This window comes from Podarcis gaigeae, assembly GCF_964106915.1.
Source record: "Podarcis gaigeae genome assembly, chromosome: 1".
NCBI lineage: Eukaryota > Metazoa > Chordata > Lepidosauria > Squamata > Lacertidae > Podarcis > Podarcis gaigeae.
This window is the reverse complement of record NC_139678.1, coordinates 4,129,050-4,151,316: the sequence shown is the minus strand read 5'-3', so window position 1 is coordinate 4,151,316 and position 22,267 is coordinate 4,129,050. Positions and strand designations below refer to the sequence as shown.

The 22,267-nt window shown below is 43.0% G+C and overlaps 1 protein-coding gene across 5 annotated transcripts in view; it reads right to left on the bottom strand.

The window, feature by feature from the left end:
• Positions 1-22,267, bottom strand: part of DDHD1 (DDHD domain containing 1) — a 38,903-nt gene that overhangs the window by 8,639 nt on the left and 7,997 nt on the right. For 4 of the 5 annotated variants that reach the window (XR_014562516.1, XM_083732392.1, XM_083732395.1 and 1 more), the window contains exons 3-8: positions 12,827-12,928; positions 10,367-10,495; positions 7,196-7,343; positions 5,294-5,400; positions 4,661-4,767; positions 849-1,111 (exon numbers count right to left, since the gene is read on the bottom strand). Coding sequence is in view for 4 of the 5 variants with exons in the window: in XM_083732392.1 (XP_083588518.1) it covers positions 849-1,111; positions 4,661-4,767; positions 5,294-5,400; positions 7,196-7,343; positions 10,367-10,495; positions 12,827-12,928 (856 nt within the window). In the remaining variant the exon portion in view is untranslated. The remainder of the gene's footprint in view (positions 1-848; positions 1,112-4,660; positions 4,768-5,293; positions 5,401-7,195; positions 7,344-10,366; positions 10,496-12,826; positions 12,929-22,267) is intronic. The other variant, XM_083732393.1, reaches the window with a different exon arrangement.

Here is a 22,267-nt window from a genome sequence, read left to right as displayed (position 1 = left end):
CTTTCTTTGGCTCAAGACCCCTTTCAAGTACCACATGCATGACCGGCTGGTCACAGTGCTCTTTGTGTGTGCAGGCACCGTATTTTTCGCTCTATAGGACGCACCCGACCATTGGACGCACCTTGTTTTAGAGGGGGAGAAGAAGAAGAAAAAATTCTCCCCTTCTCTGCCCAGTGCCCCCCCCCCCAGCCCCAAAGAGCAAAGAAGCCAAGACAGCGAGCAGGATGCATCCCGCTCGCTGTCTTGGCTTCTGCCATAGCCGCATGCAACCTCTCCAGCTGGGAGAGGCTAAACGGGGCTATGGCTTCTTTAGCCCTGCACAACCTCTCCGGCAGGGAGAGGCTGCGTGCGGCTATGGCAATACCCCCACCTCCCGCCAAAGCCCACAGGAGCCGCGCACCCTTTAAGGAGTGCACGGCTCCTGTGGGCTTTTCTACGAGGAGGGAGAAGGGACTGACTGGCCACGTCAGTTCCTTCTCCCTCCTGAGGAAAAGCCCGCAAGAGCTGCGCGGAGCTTCTGTGCGGCTTTTGGAGGCTTTTCCTGCCTGCCTCCCCCCTGCATTCGCTCCATAGGATGCACACACGTTTCCCCTTCATTTTTGGAGGGGGAAAAGTGCGTCCTATACAGCGAAAAATACGGTATTTCTCAATGAGGCCCAAGGGCTGAAAAATAAGGGTGGAAATGTCTTCCAGAGCCAGTCAACTTCTAGTTGCACTGTGGTGGCACAGCTGAGAGAGGAGCTGGGTGGTGGCGCAAAGCAATTCACTTGTTAAAAGTGACCCTGGGCTCACTCAGTCAATTTCAATACACCAAGACCTGCTCAATACTAGAAAGGAAACTCTTTTACCGCCGCTTGGTCAAATAAAACTCTTCTAGCAGATGTTGCTCCTCATAGCTCATCCAGGTGTCCTCGAGGTCATCATACTCCTTTTCAAGCAACTGTTCGTAGAGTATTACCGGATTCCATCCTGTCATGATGTCGTATGTGATTACGCATCCTAAGGAATGTGACACAATTGATACTTTGCCGCCCTTTTCTATGAACTCTGGATTCCGCGTACAGAAAAGCGTGTACAAACGATTCAGCTCCTGTTGAAGGCCTTTTACCAGCTGTTATAAAGAGTTAGGGAATGGGGAGAGAAGGCACATTTCTTATATTCCGCATGTTGCTATGTATTTAGCATCTGGATTTCTGCTTACTCTTACTTGCATTTCTTTAGGCAATGGCTTTATCAGTTTGCATGAAATGACTCACTGACAGCAGCCAGCTGAGACATCAAGACCAGAAATAGCCTTTTCGGATATTGCTGTTTGGGTGAAGGGTGGATAACAGTTCAGCACTTAAAAATCAAACCAAGAAAACTGATCAAATGCTTGCAAGGTCTGCTTTAAGTGCAAACTCCTTAACAGCATTAAGCACACAGCTAGGATGCTCTTATTTATTATTTCTGTTCTTGAATAACACACAAATTCAATAAAATAGGTTTAAGAACACTCCCAAAATTATTATTAAAAAAATTATACCACCCTATTCCCACAGGTCTCAGGGCGGTTCACAGGATAAAATTACAATATAAAAACACTAAAGACATAATCAAAATAAAAAACAACAACAACCTGATAACCCCAAGACATTTTAAAAGGGCACTGGATGACAATCATTCCAGGGCCTGGTTAAATGCCATGTGCTTCATCACATCTGCTAAGAGAGGTCCCACATGCTGAGGCCATCAGGCCACTTCACTGGCTCAGCGGAGAGACCAATAACACCTAGCTTCTCCTTGCCTTGTACTTTCATTCCAGTTGGTTGATATAAAAGACTTTGTAACTAAGATCTAGTGCCCGAGTTTACATATCTTTTTCTCATTCCAAATCCTTTCCTTCTGTACGGATTCAACTTTGGTTGGCAAAAGAAATATGCAATGTGAAAAACCAAAGTACACTGGTGAAACACATGCATATTTTTGAACTAATGGAGCGGAACTGCCTTACATCAGCAAGTCTGCTTCTCCGGTAAAATAAAAGCTCCTAACATGCTGCACCAACATTTGTTTATTTCAATTTCTCAAGTAGGAGAGAAGCCCCTGAGACCAGATTATAAAGCTGTAATTCAAGCTGATGAGCTGTCAGGGATTGTTTCTAAAGCCTAAAGGAGAAGGCACCTGACCTAGTTGGAGAGATCATTTGCCAATGTTTCATCAATCATCTTTACTAAAATATCACAAGCTTGCCCAGTACCTTGTAGCAAACAAACCTTCTAATGATAAATGTGAGCCAGAGTTCACTACAAGATTATATATGAAAATCTAGATGTACTGTATTCAGTACAGTAAAAAAAAAAGGAAAAGGAAAATGTTATCAAGCTTTGGCTAAGATTTGGTGATCCATGTAAGTTGGCCCTTGAATGGTATAATTTGTAAAGTAAATGTGGTGTGTCACAAAAGTTAACCCTGGGAATGCAAAATTTTATTACAAAAATAAAATAAAATAGCTAGCCTGGTACTTGGTATTAGCTGCTTCCTACTGCAAACAGACATGAAGTCCCCTAATTCCAATTGTGATTGCGGTGGGGACCAAGGGCTAAAGCCCTCCATCCAGTCTCAGTCCCACTCAAGGATTACTCATGTCATGAACTTCATGACACGTTTAGTCCTCCACAGGTGACATTTCTGAATCGTTTACTATGAGGCACCACTGCTGAAGCTTTTAAATTCTGAATATTTTTTGAGAAAAGGCAGAAAGTTCTTATCCGATGAGAAATTTTTGAAAATCCATTAATATTGAATACTGGGCTACATGGAGCTCTAGTCTGATTCTTTATGGCAGAGTGGTCAACCATTTTTCTCTGATGAGCCAGATTTTGACCTTCATCCACCTAGCTGCCAATCACCCAGCATCAGGTAGATCAGATCCTTGCCAAAAGCAGTGGCACTTACATTCAGCACCAAATTTAAACAGTGCCAAATGCAAACCCCACCACGAATGAACAACCAGGCTCACCCAACTCTTCTTTAAGTGGGTGCAGATTTGCTTGTCCCACACCTTTACCCGAGTGACAGGTATGCATGGCCTGTAAAAAAATGGCTGCAAGGGCCTATTCATCCCATGGCCAGAAGGTTCTCCACCCCTACAAGGTAAAGGTATAGGGCGCCTGACAGTTAAGTCCAGTCGCAGACAACTCTGGGATTGTGGTGCTCATCTCACTTTACAGGCCAAGGGAGCTGGCATTGGTCCACAGAGTTTTTCCAGGTCATGTGGCTAGCATGACTAAGCTGTTTCTGGCGCAGCGGAACACCGACACCAGAGCAGTGCACAGAAACCTTCCAGCCGTAGCGGTACCTATTTATCTACTTGCAATTTTTGGCGTGCTTTCGAACTGCTAGGTTGGCAGGAGCTGGGACTGAGCAATGGGAGCTCACCCCATCACGGGGATTGGAACCGCCAACCTTCTGATCGGCGTGCCCAAGAGGCTCAGTGGTCTAGACCACAGCGCCACTCGTGTCTCACCCCAACTTTATGGCAATTCTTACATAATATGCATTTGGATACCTTTGTGCACAGCACACACAAAGTTCCATACAAGAAGGAAAGCGTAAAAGTTATTGAGGTGGCAGGGTATCCATGCTGTGCACATGTGTGAAATACAAAGTCTGTTAAGCAGAATTTCAGGAAGTCTGATGGTTTGGCAGCAGCAGCATCTGGCTGAATTAGCCTTTGTTTCAGCCCACTGGGAACTTTGCTATGTGGCTCTTCCAACCAAATTCCTTTCCTCCTGCTATGAAGACACTGGGAGGTTTTAAATCCTGCTTGTAAACTCTCCAGCTGGAACAAGCACCTCTCTACCACTCAGTTTGTACCTCAAGTCTGGCATGGTACTGGAGGAAGCAGAGTGCAGAAACAGGCAGGGAGCAGCTTATCCCCTCACCAAGGGTATTTACAGCAGCTGCAGAGGGCAAGCTGATGGCGGCAGCAGCAGCCTCTCACAACAAGAGCCCCCTTTCTGCAATATATCTCCTTGCAGAAAACAATTGCTTCTTAGCTGAATAAACTATGACCTTCCAAGCTGCAAATTGTGTCTTGGCCCACCTCCTCCCCCGCTTGCTAGATTAAGCAGCATTTTAAAATACCTAAGCATCAGCAGGACAGCTGTTGTGCCTGTTCTGAAAGTGCTCTGAGCTTTGAAAAAATGCAACTGGGGTTTCCTTAGAATAGCCTGGAGACATGATGCTGTTGCACTGCAAAAGGTATACAAGTTTCAGTCTGGTCTGGGCTTGGAGGGGAACTGGGTAAGGGCCCCACAGAAGCCACTTGGCTTCCTGAAGAAGGGAGGGAGAGCTAAAGAGTACAACAAACACACAACACACTATGCATGAACAGTGCATGTTTCATCCTCAGGCTGCAACAATTTTTTGTAAAGGCCCTGTAGCCTATGGGATATTGCACCAGCATTCAGATCCCCGCTCAGCTAGCATACAGCTCAGTAGTAAACTGAAGACACAAACTACTCTATTTGGTTTCTATGCAAAGAATGCCCACAATGGCAAAGTCTATCTTCAAGATGTTGGGAAACAGAGGTACACTTAAATTAGGAAACCCAACTTTGCCATACCCATTATTTGTCCATACCTGAAACCAAACACTTAAAAATCACACACATACCTCATCTCGGTAGAGGGGACTTGTGTAGTACATTATGTCCATTGCACTGCTGTTAAGCATGTCCCTCAAGCCACGGACTTTATCAGGAGTAATAGAGTCAACAGTGTCTAAAATAAAGAAAAGAGACCCAAGTGTTTGACTGAGGCGTAATAAAGCTTGGAGTGGGTTTAAAGTCAACAATGCAGTACCATGTGAGCACAAATTCCTAGGAACATTCAAATCTCTACTTAAAGTGTTGAGATAACAAAATCAAGGAAATTAAGCACATGGTCTATTTACAGAATGGTGGGTTTTCAAATTGTGCTTCCGGGGAAGCCCAAGGGATTATCAGGGGAGTTCCTCTGTGGGAAGTTCAGTAAGGATGGACCAATTTCCCCTGGAGACAGCTGCCCAATTTCCCTTTCCAATAATTACCTACAGGGTGTGGCAAGGTGTTTGGGGTGACTGTTAACAGCTAATAGCTCTAGGCAATACCTTCCATGAACAACTAGAAAATGCCGGGGCAGAATTATCCTTGGCAAAACACATCGAAAGGGTACCCTGAGTGTAGAGTTTACAAACCATTGCTAGAAAAAAACTAAAAAGTGTTACTTTCCAAATGTCACCAATAGTACAGTCCAAAGGAAAAAGTACCTCCGTCAAGTGCAAGCTTAGATCTCCATTCAACTGGCAGGAATTCAACATGTGTTGCAAGGTTGCTAAAATATTTGTCTTCTATTTTCCTTGCAGTGTCCCGCATCCTAAAAATTAGATGGAAAGCACATATAACATTGAGAGAGGGGAAAATGATCCCCACTCTGAGCAATTTGTCATCACCAGCAAACTTGAATGCTTCACTGCTCATCCCTAACTCTAGTTCCTTCAAGTGAGTGAAAGAGTGCAGATTTTAATACAGGTCCTTGGGTGACCCACTTCTCATCACTGGGAGAACTGTCCATTTATTGCTATAGGCAACTCCCCATTTATGTATGTTCAACTAAATATGCATTGCTGCAACCCTGGTAGTGGCATGAAAAGGGGCAAAAACGGCCCTAAAAGAGAATGAAAAAGGCAAAAATAGTGCAAAAACAGCCTTCTAGGAATCCCATGAGCCTTTGCAAGTGCAATCCCAGGAGCCCTTGCACCAAACTCTGGTCTTTGGAGAGTTGGGAGTTTGAGCATGGAGGTTTGGAGAGAGCGATTGTGCAGGCTTTGCCAATGGTGTTCCCAATATATGCCATTTCACTTAAACGCTTACAGCTTCAGAACGTAACCCCCGAGTAAATGGGAAGTTGCCTGTACTCAGTTCCTTGTTCCTTAAGCAGCTGCTGGCCCATAAAAGAGACTCCTCTTTTATGCTAAGCTGCTAAGCTTACTCAGAAGTCTTTGGTGAGGGACTTTTAATCAAAGCTTTCTGAAAGCCTAAGTAGACAATGTAAAGAGGACCACCTCTATCCACGTGCTTTTGGACACTCTCCCAGTTGCCTGAAATAGGCTTAGGTAACCTGCTTCATCCAAAAATACCTGGAGTTGAAATGCTACTGCATTCTCAATCAAAACAAAAACAAAACCTATCAACTACTGTGACTTTGAGGAGACATTAAACAAACAATACAAGCAACACGCAGACCAGTATACTAGATAGCACTGTAATTCTTATTGCATAATATACATGAAAATATATAAACTTCACACATTACAATCCATATGCTGCAACTGTAGCATATGGATTGTAATGTGTGAATTTGTTTCATATTTGAATTCTTCTGTAGTTGTGCTGAAGAAGATTCCAGCAAAACAGTCAGATTATCCGGGGTCACTGTTCGTTGTTATTCACCTACTACTTCGGCACCATGAATGCCTAAAAAAAGTTTTACCGCTTAGCCCACAGGATACCATCTATTAATTTGTTTCAACCACAGACTTATTATACTTCTGCGGACTTTCAAAGACTGACAGATGTGTGTTCAATTGATTTCAACTATATTAGAGAATTTACAAGTGCATACATTTTGTTTTTGTTACTAAATCATGTATATTATGCAATAAGAATTACAGTGCTATCTAGTATACTGGTCTGTGTGTTGCTTGTATTGTTTGTTTGTTGTGTTAAGTTTGCAACACAGGGGTTTGTTCTATTTGAGGAGACATTGGCAGGTCTGGTTTGTGAGGGTTTTCTGGGGATGAAATACTGGTCTCTCTGTGTGTGCACGCAATATAGAAAACACATGCTTTAGCTGAGATTCCTGCATTGCAGGGGGTTGGACTAGAGGACCCCAGGGGTCCCTTCCAACTCTAAGATTCTATGTCAAAATTTATCGTATTCGGGGCTCCTTGGTCTCTCCTTTGATCAGAATTCTTTCTCTGCTAAGTGCAGTACAGCAAAGTAGCATTTGGAAATGTTTGCCAAAAAGACTCACAGCCTAATGATTAGGAAGTAAGATGACCTCAGGAACATGCACAATTAAAAACAGCACCCTTTGTGAAAAAGGGAAAACCACAACGCCCACAAATCCAATGTTGTCCACTTTCAACAGAGTGAAACGAAACACTCACATGGCTGTGTTTTTAATAATCCTTCCTTGGTCCATTTTCTGACCAATGCCATGTACAACAAATACAATATGAGTTGTTGGTGATGGCTTGTCTTCTAACGTAGCCTCTTCAACATAACCTCTATGCAGCCTGGTCCCACTGCTTGAAGCTGCAAAAGAGCAAGTAACAACATTTAATTCAGGATCATAAAGTTCCTTTCACCTGGTTGCCTGTGTCAAGTAAAAGTACTCTCCAAGTGATCAAGCAAAGGCCTTGCATTTACTGGTGTTTTCTCTTCCCCGGCCCACTTATAGACTGACACAAAGCAAATGACATGTATTACACATGTAGGAAAACAGCCTGGTAAATTGTCCAGAATTATTTGAAATATGAGTCCTTTGCATGGACTTGAAAAACAGCTACAGTGCAAGGCCAACTAGAATGACCTCCTATTACTAGTGAGCCAACTCTTCTTCAGACTCATTTTCCAATTTCATCATCTGTCTACAGCCACCAAGTCTCAGCTGCAAATGGCAGTCATGCATCTTCTAGACAGCGGCTTCGTAAACTGCTTATTGGGAGTTCATGATGCACCTCAAAGTGAGTCAGTGTGTGCTTTTTTAGCCACCCACTGTTTAGAGCACATTAATACAAATATAATTTAATTTCTGGGCCCAGTTCTCCAATCTGTTAAGGTCATATTGAATTCCGATTCTGTTTTCTGCAGCAGTAGCAACTTCTCCCAGTTTAATGTCACCTGAAGATTTGAGGAGCATTCTGTCAATACCTTAATCCAGGGGTTGGCAAGGTTTATCTTGCCTGGGCCGGATCAGTCCTGCGGAGATTCCTCCATGGGCCGGATCGCGCACACCCGCGATTTCTGGCACTGCAGAACCAAGTCCCCGTGCTGAGCCAGTTTAGCACAGCACACGAGCAGACGGCTCGGTTCAGCGGCAGCTTGTGGACTGGTCAAACGACCTCCACAGGCCACTTCCGGCCCATGGGCCTTAGGTTCCTGACCTCTGCCTTAATCCATCTCATTTATAAAGATGTTAAACAACAGGCCCAGGACAGAATCCTGTAGCACCCCAAGTGTAGCTTTTCCTCCCAGGATGACAAGGAACCGTTAGTGAACACTCTTTGGATTATTTATTTAACAAGATTTATATACTGTTTAATAATTTTTTTAAAAAAACACACCCTTGAAGTGGTTTTCACAAACAATTACATGTCTCAATAGGTTTGCGCAAAGACAAAACTTTTCCCGTTTTTTCAAATATCACAGGTTCCCTAAAATTTAATTACATTACTAGACAAGAAAAAAGCAAATTCAGTGTCACACTTTTAGATATTCAAATATAATTCACTATTGAGTCTTAGTTGAATGTATACATCGCACAACACCAGTTATTTGATTGTTTGTTAATTTTCTTTTCTAAACCAGGCCAAAATAGAAAAGAATGGAACGGATTAATGTTAACAGAACAAAATATAAACAAAATGTACATCTTTATTGCCACGAAAATGCAATTTATATCTTGTATAAACCAGGCCAAACCAAAAAGAATGGATAAAATTTTACAGAACAAAAATTATTAAATGAAATTTATATTTTTTGCAAGGAAAAGATTGCATTTTGGTGTTCTCTGGCAATAGAGATGCCCTCTGTATTTGAAGAATATTGCCGGTTGTGCTGAACACACTTTCAAATGCCACACTTGTTCCTGGGATAACCAAAAACTTCAGCATTGGGAAGGATGCCTCATGTACCTTCCACCACATCCGAGGGGATTTGTCAATGTCCACTCTTGGCATAGCCATCTAAGAGAAAATGGGCAGCAAAAGGAGGTGGGGAGAAACGCAGAAGAGGCTCAAAGGGCAAAGCAGGGTGGGTTTTTTTTTTTGGGGGGGGGGGTTTACTCTGAAGCCAACAAGCATCTCACGAGTGTATTTCCCTCCTGTTATGACTGGCAAGGGGAGATCAGAAGACATGCAGTGTTAACACGGGGCTGGCAGTGTCCCGTGAGCTGCTTCTGCTCAGAAAGAAAGGCACACACAACAAACGCTGAGTGTTCCCTCCCTTTTATTCTGAAGCAACTTGCAAGTCACAACCACACACACACACACACACACAGAGAGAGAGAGAGAGAGAGAGAGAGAAGCAGGAAAGGAGAATCACCAGCAAGGAAGGAAGCAACTTGGAAGGGGAAGGGGAAGGGGAAGAGGAGAGAGCTGTGCAAGGCAGACTGAGCTGAAGAAACATGAGGCTAACGAAGCCCCTCTTGCCATGATGCCATAGCTCCAAATGAAGCAGGGAGACACAATCACCTCCCCCAGCAGTATAGGTTTAACAAGGGGTCAGCTGCCACTTACAGAAAACCAAGTGGGAAGTGTCAGCTAGGTTAATAAAAAAAACAACCACAATGCTTTTTGCCCGCTAGCTGCTGCTTCACAAAAACAAATGCACCCCACACCCCACCAACAGAAGGGGGGGGGGAGAGAGAGACACACACACTCGTACACACTCACACACCCATAAGCAATACACACACAGAGATGGAGGAGGGAATGACAGAAGAAGAGGGCCAAATGGCAAAGGAAGGTGCCTGTCTGTTTTTTACTAACCCCTGTTTATGTTTTTATGGGGGGAAAGGGATCCAGAAGTCTGAACCTGCAGGCTTTCCCTGTGCCAGCTACCGGCCTGGTACCTTTAAGCAAGAGCCTTGAGGGAAGAAGTCCTTGCTTGCTGGCTAGATAGCCAGGGCGACGGAAAGCTAACAGTCTCAAAGCTCTGTTTGGCAGTATCAGCTGGGCAATATTTGAGTCAGCCTGCTGTACTAATTTGTAGCTATTTCTTTTTGCTGCAGGAGGCAGGGAAGAACTGACTGAGGTGGAGTTAGCTAGGGCTGCACACACAGGAAGCAGCACCGGATTCCTGTTTTTCCAATATTGTGATTTCTTTAATACCACACACGTGACACACAATAAATTGGAACATCATTTTGTAAAAAAAAACAGTTATCACGATTCGATCTAAAACCCAGTACCAGACAATACATTGATTTATAGCACAGACCTACACAAGACTGAAGATTTCAGTCTTTAAAATCAGCAAGAACTGAAGGTGTCTTCACAGAATATGAGGTGAAACAATTTATTCAGTCAGTGCATACTATAAACAAATAACCTTACCTTTGGAAAAACCCAGCTTCTGTGTGACAGTTCTTGCGATTTTTGACGTTGTTGCATCACTGTAAAGATACACTTCATCCACACTGTGCCAGTCCACATGGGTGCGACTAAGCTTCAAACTATGAACAGCTGGAGCAAAGAAAGAACTGCCTTTAGCTCAAGTAAGGAGAGTCAGGACCTCTTGCAAAGCCAGGCAGAGCAAAAAGAAGGAAATGGACACACAAAAGCAAGCACAAGACTGTGTGTATTCCATGCATCTGTGTGCTATCCCCAAGCACATCAATCTGGAATGCTGAGAACATTTTAATCAAATTTAAGGATCCAGAATTGTAGTCAATGAAGTTCCAGCAACACACAAGTCTGATAACACTGATCTGACTTTGTTAAGCATTCAGAAACCAGACTCGTGGGCAAAACATGCTGTGGTAATAGATCCCTAGTACGTTTCCTTTTTGCTTTGTTGCCCAGGCTTCCTTCCACCATTCAGCACCACCATTAAGTATTGCACATTAAAATGTAGACTCATTTTAATGTTCAGAATTTATTCTGAATCCACACTGCACATTTGCTTGCTGTACAATTTGTTCATAGCCGGGGGAATGGGGAGAGCTTGCAGAGAACACACAACCTGGGTGTAACTGAATACTAGCTTTATGCAGTTTACATGAGGCTACTTAACCCCTTCCATTGCACAGATTCACTAATTCAGAATAGGCAAGTGGCTATTCAGATACTGGGAGAGTAGGGAAAGGAAAGGAAGCTAACTGTTTGGGGGCTCCTTTGTGCAGAATTGGAGAAATCACAGAGAGGTGTCTGCATTTCTAAAAATCTGCTGGCATTACTTAGGAGTTTGAAATATTGATGCCTAGTGCATTTTCCCTTGGTGGAACAGAAAGAAACAGGATGACTCATATGCACTGCAGATACAAAAGACTTACATGGAACCAAACTAAAGGAAAAGCAGAGTGAAAGGGTAAGCATGCCCTAGCAAGTCTTGGACACATGCTAGTAAATGTTAAACAACCAGATAATGCTTGATAAAAAGATGAACTACAATGATGAACTAGATATTATGCACAAATGTGTCTAACAACCTTAGATGTCTTTTTTCTTCTGAACAACAACAAATATTTGGGAGGAGGTGACCTGAAATGGCAGGGTGTGCTTAACCCGTTCCCTACCCATTGCTTCTCCATTTCAAATCCCACCTGCCCCTAAGTTACTTGCCGTTTCCAAATGTTTATGTACCGTAAGAAAGATTTGGCCTTTACTTGTCTGTTGCAATGCTGGGAGCACTATGAACACTTGTGATTGCACTTTGATCAGAAAAGCACAAAACTGTGTCTTTTCCTGAGGGCAAAAGAACTATAATGAGGGTCATTAAGCTTTTGCATAATCCATCAGTGAGGCAGAAGAACCCTCTTAGAAAAGTGAATGTGCAAACAGTTCTTTCTAGTCATGACTTTTTTTTAAGTGAAAAGGTTCACAGGATAAGATGCTAAGCAGTAGTTGCCAAATGCAAGATTGCACATTATTAAAACAAGTACAAGCAGTAATGATGATTCCCCAAAAGTTATTTTATTGGATCTGTTACAGGTACCAACAAGGCAGAAAAATACAGCTGCTAGGAGGCGTTTTCCCCCTTAGAGTTGGAGAATAATCACTCTTGGCTATTCCTTCCATCAATTTTCTATTGCAGGGAGAATGGGAGCATTGTTTTGACTCATGGCAATATAGGCAAAAATGCAAGTGAGCAAAGAAGAACAATGAATTGACTTCTATAGCCTACTGTCAAAGAAAAATGCTCAAGCCAGCAATCAGTCCCCTCCCCCTAGAGCCCCTCCCAGTCACAACCACCTTTTGAAAAGAAAAGTCTTATGTTTAAAGTGTTTTCATTTTTTTCCTTGTTGCCAGCCATCTAGGAGGCACCTGCTGTCAGGCAGCAAGGCAGGATGTAAACATATTAAATAAATTTCTCTAACACTGTGCATATAGATGAGTGCTTAAAATTAGGTTGAGACTCAGAGAATTGTCAAAGCCCACTCAATGAGCTTGAGGTGAACAGCGATTTGAAGTCGGGGCTGAAATCAATAGGTGGTCAGACAACTGGACAGGATCTGTGGATAATTTAACAAGCTTCTGAAGTGCATGCTTTGGGGCAGGGATCCATTTTTTTTTTGAAGCAAACAATGCTTTAAAAGTGATTTAAAATTCCTAATGAATTGTTAGTACACACTGTTAGAGACAGCAGTGTCAGCCTCTAATTTTCTCTGTAACAAACAAAGCACTGATCCACTCACTAAGATCCACAGTTTCTTCCTCCTTTTGGAAGAGGGTAGCAGCATCATGCAGAGGGGGAAGCAAGTGGTTATCTAAAACACTACACTGAAAGACATGAACTACAACAGAAAGCTTCCTAGGCAAGGAGAGGACAAGAATACAAATCTGCAATTACTGTACCTTCAGACCACTTGCGTTTAAGCCCTGCAGCCTCTGTATTCTCCTTATATCCTCTCCATTTGAACAGAGAATGGAGGGAGAAGGGAGGGAGGTGGTAGATAACTAAAAGCAAAAACACCGAAACACCGAGCTTCAAAGTGAAATTTTAAAAAGGGGCATCATCGGATTTTGCACATCACTAGCTAAATAAACGCAACAAACATAGACAATATGCATAGGAAAAACACTGCAACAAATTTTAGCAAAACAAAAGAATACTGCCTTTCTAGGGAATTTAGTTATTCATTGTTTTATCTTCTCAACTTTTTAATGAAATGCTTATTGGTGCAAATAAAACTCAATTCAAAGCATAGAAGAATGACAGGCATGCAACAGCAAGATAGATAGACAGACAGACCCATCCAGTACCTTTTGAGTTCGCAGATACATGTGCACACAATATTTGGGGGGACCGTAATACTGTACAACTCAAAAGAATGGACTCAAAATGTGAGCTAGCCTAAGAGTGATCACTAAGTGCCCCCTCTAGAACAGGAGGAAAGGCCACTGGTGGCTAGATTAGCAGAAGCTGCCTACTGTTCAGATTTTACGAAAGAGAGAGAGATGCATCCCAGCATGCACTGTCTATAAACAAGCCTTCCATTCCTGAACAGCACTGGAGTTTCCTTGTGGGGGTAACTGCAAGTCCACTGTGATGTTTTCAAATACTCATTTTATAGCTTCCAGGCTATTCAATGAGGATATTGAAAGAAGTGATACCCCTTGAAATTACTGTGCTGTGATTTGATGGACTTACCTTACCCTCACAGGTAGATGCCAGTGCTGTTCAGTGTGGGAAGGGACATCACAAGGTGAATGAATGCTGTGGTATCTCACAAGTGGGAAGTTAGGGATCAAGAGGAAGCTGTTGTGCCCCACCTAAGAAACAGGAGAACAATAAGCACCATGAAGGTCAGTCGGGGTTCAAACAGGGAGTCAAACTGAACCAGAGTTGAAACACAGAACACCACCGTACATTTTTAAAATGAAGCCATTATTTGGAAGTCTCTGTTTAGACTTAACACAAGACCAGATTTTAAAGTCTTTTTATTTGGTGGGGAGAGACCAGACATAGTGGTACTCAGAAGGACTTTGATACATTTTGTTTCCGTCTCTGCTCCTCGGTTCTGCTGCCTTTGAGGATGAGGACTAGTAAGGCAGATGCAGGTTGCAACTAACTGACAGAACCAGTCCAGCGAAGAAAGCCTCAAGAGGAAGGCACAACTTCTTCTGTACACAGCAGGATGACCCCCTCATGACATACTGTGACTCAATAGCTCCCTAATGCCAAAACTGTGTGCCACAAGAATTGCCAGTGTGCTTTAAGCAATGTACAGAAAGGCTGATGTGAAGCCAGCTGCCTTTTCTAACCAGGTTTGATGGGGGGTTGGGGAAGGAGAAGTTATTTCTGCAGAGATGTACCACAACTCCCAAAGCTCAGAAAAGGCTATTCAATGAGTCTCTGCATGAATTTATGCTCTGGCCTTCTTTTCTTCCAACAAGAAGGCATGCCTACATTAGCAACAGATACAGTAACACAGTAGTGGGATCCTCGGAGTGTGTGTGTGTAATTTTTCCTCCTGCAAACTCTAACTTTATCAGGCTTATGAGCAAAAGTGTCTTCAGTGTTAACTCAGGAAAAGCCTGCACTTCAGTACCGAATGTGCATAATCCTCAAAATGCATTTAAGGAGTTAATAAGCACATGGGAGGAGGTTATGTTTAGTTGCAAAGAAAAATCAGCAGGAGAAAGTGAGGAATGCACTTCCTCCACCCTACCTCAAGAACAATCTCCGCCAGCCAAACTGGATTCTGATTCATAGAGCATTTCTGGGGCTACAGAAGAGTTTCCCTCATATCAATTTGGTCCTAGACTACCAGAACTTTAGGAAGCCTTGATGTAGCAGTTATAACTTGCCAGCTCAAGGTATGTGTTCTGCTGAACCCGAGCATGTTGCCCAAACCTGTACAGTGCTACCTCGGGTTAAGTACTTAATTCGTTCCGGAGGTCCATTCTTAACCTGAAGATCACTTTAGCTAATGGGGCCTCCTGCTGCCGCCGCGCCGCCAAAGCATGATTTCTGTTCTCAACCTGAAGCAAAGTTCTTAACCCGAGGTAATATTTCTGGCTTAGCGGAGTCTGTAACCTGAAGCATATGTAACCCGAGGTACCACCGTACTATTAGGTTACTCCCAGTGGAACCCCTGAAGGCCATTAAGCCCTGCTGCAAATACAACAAAGTAATTTTTAGTACACATCACACAACAGGTAAGCTGCTGCTCCCCAATCTCTTTCTTGGGGATGATTATGCTGCTCAGGAATGCAGGCATCTCTGGGGGGCCCACTCCTAAAGTAGGGTTGCCATATTCCGAAGACCAAAAACCCGGAAACCCCCCCATATTTAGGGCATCCTCCACCATCCCACATCTCTGTCACTCACCCCTGCCTGCCGCTGACCCCTTCCTCACCCCCTCCTTCCAATCCCTCTTACCTTTGCTGTCTTCGGCCTCTTGCTCTCTTTTCATGGCACAGGCCAGGCGCTCCTCCTGGAAGACCAGGCTGGCCTTCCCCAGGCCACGGCCAGCCTCCGGAGAAGCGGCGCAGGCCAGGAGTATTGGTGGCTCTGTGGCTCCAAAGCCTACAGGGGCTCTGGCCTGGAGGCCACTGAGAGGAGGAGGAGGAGGACAGACATACACACGGCACCAGAAGTAACAACGCCGTGGCTGCCCCTTCCTTCTGTGACAGAATCGCTGCTCGGCCAGTAAACCTCAGCTCGCCAAAAAAACAAAACCCTGGACATTTTTTAAAAAAATCTACCTGGGAAGTGATCTTACCCTTGAAATCCCAGACGGGTGTCGGAAATTCCAGTTGTATGGCAACCCTACCTAAAGGAGACTAGGTTCATGGGAACACATTACATCAGAGCTCAAGGTTTCTTCACTGGCCTTCTAGGCATAATTCAAAGATTTGAGGCTCAACAACTTGGACTGTAGACACAATATAGACCACCTACTTTCCTGACCTGCCCCAAGATCTATTGAGAGGACTCTTCTGTTATCTATGCTGCCCATATAACAGGCTTTGAGCTGGATGGGGAATCAACGCCTTTTCATGACACAGTCGTAAAACCATTGCACAGTGGACAGAGCTGTATTCCAAATGCCACTACAAATAGTTAGGCAAGAAGACCAGTGCCTTCTGATATTGCCATTTCAAAACAATCTGTAGATTAACATTAATGTATTTTATCTGCCTTTATTCACAATTTTAAAATAGAGGCAGCCACCCAGTGTCTTCTTAATTACTCTTAAACTCTGTTCTACAAAACAAAAAAAAATTCCTTCCAGTAGCACCTTAAAGACCAACTAAGTCAGTTCTTGGTATGAGCTTTCGTGTGCATGCACTGTATCTGAAGAAGTGTGCATGCACACGAAAGCTCATACCAAGAACTGACTTAGTTGGTCTTTAAGGTGCTACTGGAAGGAATTTTTTTTGTTTTGACTATGGCAGACCAACACGGCTACCTATCTGTATCTGTTCTACAGTATGAGACAGTCCCCAGACTGGGGAGGAAATCAGAAAGAGATGTTTATTTCATAATTGTTTATTTACCTATGATAAAAAATTGCACATAGACAACTTGCACTTGAGGAATGCTGATTTTGTGTGCTTAATAATTTATTATTAATGTGCATAATGTGCAAATTATTTCAAAGTATGTTGGGCTGCTCCTGGTCACAGCAGAGTTGAGAAATGGAAGCTCATGAATGAAAAGTCATTCCACGCTTCCCCTGCTGCAAACACTGACGTAAACAGAGCTGGTTTCTGCTCTTTCACTCTGAGGCCAATTCTGAGGACCTAGCTATCATGTTTCCCACTAGGCATCTGCACTCCAATCACAATTCACCTGCCCGTGAGCATCTAGGAGGAACAAAGCGCAATTCCTGTAATATCTACCACAGAAGTGAGCTGACCACATTAACTGAGCAATATCCTCTTTGATTTACAACAGAATTCTAAGCATACTTTAGATCAGGGGTTCCCAAACTGTGGTCTGCAAACCACTAGTGGTCTGCAAGCTTCATTCAGGCGGTCCAGTTTCTGTAAAAAATACAGTTAAAAATCCTGCAGCAGTTTTCAGGCGGTCCATTGGAAAATAAACCACTGCTTTAGACCCAAAGACCATTATACTAGTTGCCAGAGACATAAAAGCCACTTGTGTACACAGGTAACAGCACTTAGCCAGAGACACCATCTCCCCTATTTACATATAGCAAAGCTACTTAAGGCTGGGGAGGGGGGGAGAGTCCTTCAAACGCTTCAGCAAAAGCAGAGTGTCATGTGTGTCCCTGTTTCTTTGTAATGAACAAAATAACTCCAGAAATAGCTCAAAGTGCGTAACACTTAAGGTTAGGACAGCAGTCAACTGACCTTGGACAAATATTGCAAAATGTTCCATGGAACTATGAATGACCTTCTCCCAGTGATGGGTTTCCTTGAACTGTAGAACAAGATCATCTGACAGGAAAGGCACGAGTGCTATCTCCTTATTTTAGTTTCTGTTTATCTAGTTCGTACATTTTCATCCCACTCTCATCAAGGAGTGCAGGGCTGCATACACAGCCCAGCCACACTTTCAGCCTCGCAAGCAGCTATGAAGTAGGCTAGGCTGAGAGACTGTCACGGGTGCAGGGCCAGCCAGTATGCTTTATGGTGAGGAGGGATTATGAACCTGGGTCTCTCCTGCATTAGTCCAACTGCAACACCCCGTGGACTCCTTGCTTCCTTCACAACCCTGCTTCACATACTTCATTTAGTGCCCTGTAACTTTATTTAACAACCAGCTTTTGCCATTGGGAATTACTGTTTGTGCTTTATTTAAATGAATGTCAAACAAAAATTGCAACTGTCTATGGCCTATCCTTAGACATTTGTGATAAATGGCAAGGCAATTTGGTCAGCCTCTTGACTATCATTTAGTATGTTCAGATAACAATATAAACTATAAATGATTCCGATATAGACAACTTTAACAAAATAATGGCATTTTCCTAGGTTTTGGGTAATAAGTGCAAGTCTCTACATTCAGTATTTGCATGGGGCACTGGTTGAGAAGAAGCGTATTTCATGTGTGGACTCAGCAGGGTGGGAAATGGGCATGTTAACAGGTCTTCTATTTGCAGTCCTTCTCTCCAATCCAACAAATATGCTTTATTTCTCCTTGACATCTACAGGTGAGGCAATGGAAATGCTGGACCAGTGTCTTGCCTATATAATGGACTGGATGAGAGCCAACAAACTGAAACTCAATCCAGATAAGACTGAGGTATGGTGAGTGGGCAGTTCCCTACACCAGATGGGTGGCCTGCTTTTGATGGTGTTACACTTCCTCTGAAGGAGCAGGTTCGCAACTTGGGGGTACTCCTGGATCCTTTCCTGTTGCTTGAGGCTCAGGTGGCCTCAGTGGCCTGGAGCACCTTCCATCAGCTTTGGCTGGCGGCCCAGCTACGCCCCTATTTGTATAGGGATAGCCTAACTACTGTTGTCTATGCTCTGGTAACCTCAAAGTTAGGTTGCTGCAATGCGTTCCATGTAGGGCTGACTCTGAAGTCAGTTCGGAAACTTCAGCTGGTGCAGAATTCAGTGGCCAGGTTGCTTACCGGAGCAAGACGGTTTGAGCATATTACACTGATCCTGGTCCGACCCTACTGGCTACCAATTAGTTTCCAGGTACAATTCCAAGTGTTGGTTTTGACCTATAGGACCCCAATACCTCAAGGACCGCCTCTTTCCATATGAACCTACCCAGACCCTAAGATCATCTTCCCAGGCCTTTGTTTGTGTGCCTCCTCCTCTAGAGGTCCAGAGGGTGGCAACATGAGAACAGGCCTTCTCTGCAGTGGCTCCCCGTCTGTGGAATGCTCTCCCCAGGGAAGTTCGCCTGGCATCATTATACACCTTTAGGTGCCAGGCAAAAACGTTCCTTTTTAAACAGGCCTTTGGCTGATTTGACTGACTTCCTATACCCTTTTAAAATGTGGGTTTTTTTGGGGGGGGGGGTTATTGGGTTGTTGTTTTTATTTTGATTATGTATTTTGTAGTTTTATATTTTGATTTTATTCTGTGAACCACCCCGAGACCTCCGGGTATATGGCGGTATATAAATTCAACTTACAACAACAACAGGACGGACCTGCTGGGAGCCTGAAGGGTCCTGCCCTTCTTCTCTCCACCTGGCTTGGGACGGGGCCTGACAGGCTCCATAAAGGAGTGCTGCTGCTGCTGGGCAGAGAAGGCTCCGTTTTTGTTTTCTTTTTGTTTTTAAATAGCTTTTATTTTTTATCTATGTCATTTGTAATTGTGATTGGTATTAATGCTGTATTCTTAGTTTTAGATTTTATGATTTATGTGGAAATTGTTTTCCATTTGGTTGTGTACTTTTTGATGTGTTTTATTTGTTGTTTATAACTTTTGTTATGTTGGTAATTATGTAAACCTTGTCATGTTGCAAGCCGCCTTGAGCACTGTTTTAACTATGGAAAGGCAGCATACAAATAAAATGATGAATGATGAGTAACAACAACAAGAAGTGGTGCTATGCAGAGGGATCATTTCCAAAACTGCATAAATTACCTTTTTGGGAATTGAAGTTAGATCCTCCCTGCTTCCATTTCCTCAGCAAACTATTGATTGGCAGGATTTTATCTATTCTAAAAGGGCTCCATTTGGCATGACCCAGCTGCTCTGTGCACAGCCCCATAGAGGATCACTCCTAATTTGTTGCAACTATCAGATTTCTAAAGGAAAGGCTGAATTCTTGGGAAACTTCCAAGAATTGCAACTTCCAAGGCCAAGAGTACCTTGGAATGTGGAACACTGTGACACTACAAAACTAATATTCTTCTTGGCTCTAATATTCTTCTTCTGAAGTTGCTAAAATCTCTGCCTTAAGTTCACTTTTAAGACTTTTAAAGTATCCTAAGAATAGTTACTTCTCAAAAAGTTTATTATAACCTACATAGTCCAGAAGAACGTAAGCCAAACAAATTATTTAAAAATCAAACACAACAGAATTGAAAAATATTTAAAACTTGCATTCCTCCTAGTCTCACAAATTATTATTAGAATGTATAAATTTCCTTTCATCTCATTTATGGTTGAGCTGCCAGTATAATCTACCAGCAAATGCTTAATGAGACTTTCTTCCAACTATTAAAGAGTTATGGAGGGCACAAACATTGGCTTCTAGTAGCATTCAGAAGAAAAAGGAACTGGGAGATGGTGCAAGCACAGTGCAGACTCAGCAGTCGGAACATTGGGCTGGCTTCTGCCATGGCATCCACACTGAGCTCCCACTATCAGTAAGTGGCAGCGACACATGTGCTCAGAAGTCTGGGGAGCAATGTGGCCGCACCCATGTAGTCCTGACAGCCACTACTGTTGCTTCAGATATAGCCACTTGACAATAGTCTAACTCAGTTCTAACTGTAGAGGTGGGAGTAATCATCCCCAGCCACCAGACATAACTGACACCCATATACGGAACATAATCTTGCACAGACGCCAAGTAAACATTACAACCAATGCAGAGAAATTAGCTTGGAGGCAGGGCAGTCAATATCCTTTTCAAAGAGGTGTCTAGCACCATCACTGTACAGCTTCCACAGTACTCTGAAGATGTATTTTATTTTGTACTATCTGCCCAAACTCCCACTTTTAACTCTTTGTTTTCTAGTGCAAATCTTGAAAAGTCAGGGTCAAACCAAGACTTAAATCTGCAAAATATTTTGTTTACTGGAAATTAAATGGCAAGTACAAACAAACCATTTACTTTGCTGTTGGGCATCAGCCCTAGAGGAGGAACCAAATGGTCAGCACCCGCTTTTCTTCTAGCAGGAGCCCATCCCTAAGGCCACAACTTGGCAAAGTAACAGACTTAGACCTTAAATAATGATAAATAGTTGTGCTGATAATTCCAAAGGCTTTTAAAATAAGCAGGGTGATGCAATGCATACAGCCAAACCTGTACTACTGTCCAGGGCACTCAAACTTGGGGAGAGCTCTGCTGTTTGTCTTGCCCAAAGCATTTGGGTCTTATTGCACAAGATAAACAACTCAATTGCAGCAATGTCAAACTGACCAGTCAAATATTATCAAAAAAGTCAAGTATTTTTAAAGCAATGACTTTAGGAGAACAAAAAGGAAACATTAACTGTCAACAAGTTTGATACTCAGTGGTTTTTTCCAGGGAGTACCCAAGGGTATGCAGTACCTGAACCTTTTTGTTGTTGTTGTTAAAAAGTGTGGCACTTACAAGTTTGTGGTGAGTACAGTGGTACCTCTAGTTACGAACTTAATTCGTTCCAGAGGTTCGTTCTTAATATGAAACTGTTCTTATCTAAAGGCATGCTTTTGCTAATGTGGCTTCTTGCTGTTGCTGCGCTGCCGGCACACAATTTCAGTTCTCATCCTGGGGCAAAGTTCTCAACCCAAGGTAACTCTTCCAAGTTAGCGGACTTTGTAACCTGAAGCGTTTGCAACTTGAGGTACCACTGTACAGCGGTGCATCTATTTTTCTAGAAAAATGCATTGTTGATACTTATACCAATTTGAAAAAAAATTAGTTAACTGTTTTGTGAAACAGTGATACTAACTCTAAGAAAATTATAGCAAATTATCCACAAAAAGAATTGTTTGGTGATACCTGCTGCTACAGCAGGTGGTCATTAAAAGCAGTTTTACTGTGTTACTTGATTTGGCCCTGGGCTGCAATGGGGCTAGAGGCAAGGGGCTCTCACACTCGTGCTTGCTAACCAATAGAAAGTAAGCTGTCACCTGGACAGTAGCATTTTTGGCTTCATGGAATACTTGTGGTCAAACTGATTTTTAACCAGTAAACTGACTGGTATGGCCTGCTGATTCTACTAATCACTCTACTCCTGTGAAGTGATTATTCCGAACCTAATGGAAGGGATGCCAAGACTTATCAGTCTGGCCATTTTAAACAGTATTTTGTTTGACCACAAAACAACTGAAAGAATAAAAGTGAAAATGATTCTACCAAGCCTGGACTGACCCAAAATTAAGAAATATGTATCTTTTGGTCTCTCCTGGTTGATAGGCTGGATTTAAAAATAGTAATATTCAAATGGTTAAAAAGTTTCCAGCGGCAAAAAAAACCAAGTGTCTGGGAGGACTTCAACTTGAAGCAAGAAAATGGTTTGAAAACGAGGAAGTTCTCTATTGGTGGGTGGGTGTATTTATGGTACTGTAACACAAAATAATGCATAATAAAACATGATGTTTTTGAGACGTGCTTTGGGGAAGAAACATCACTCAGGTGCAACCCCAGACTTCGTCAGGTAGGGCAGGAAAATCTTAAATCCAGGACAGCTGCTGCTG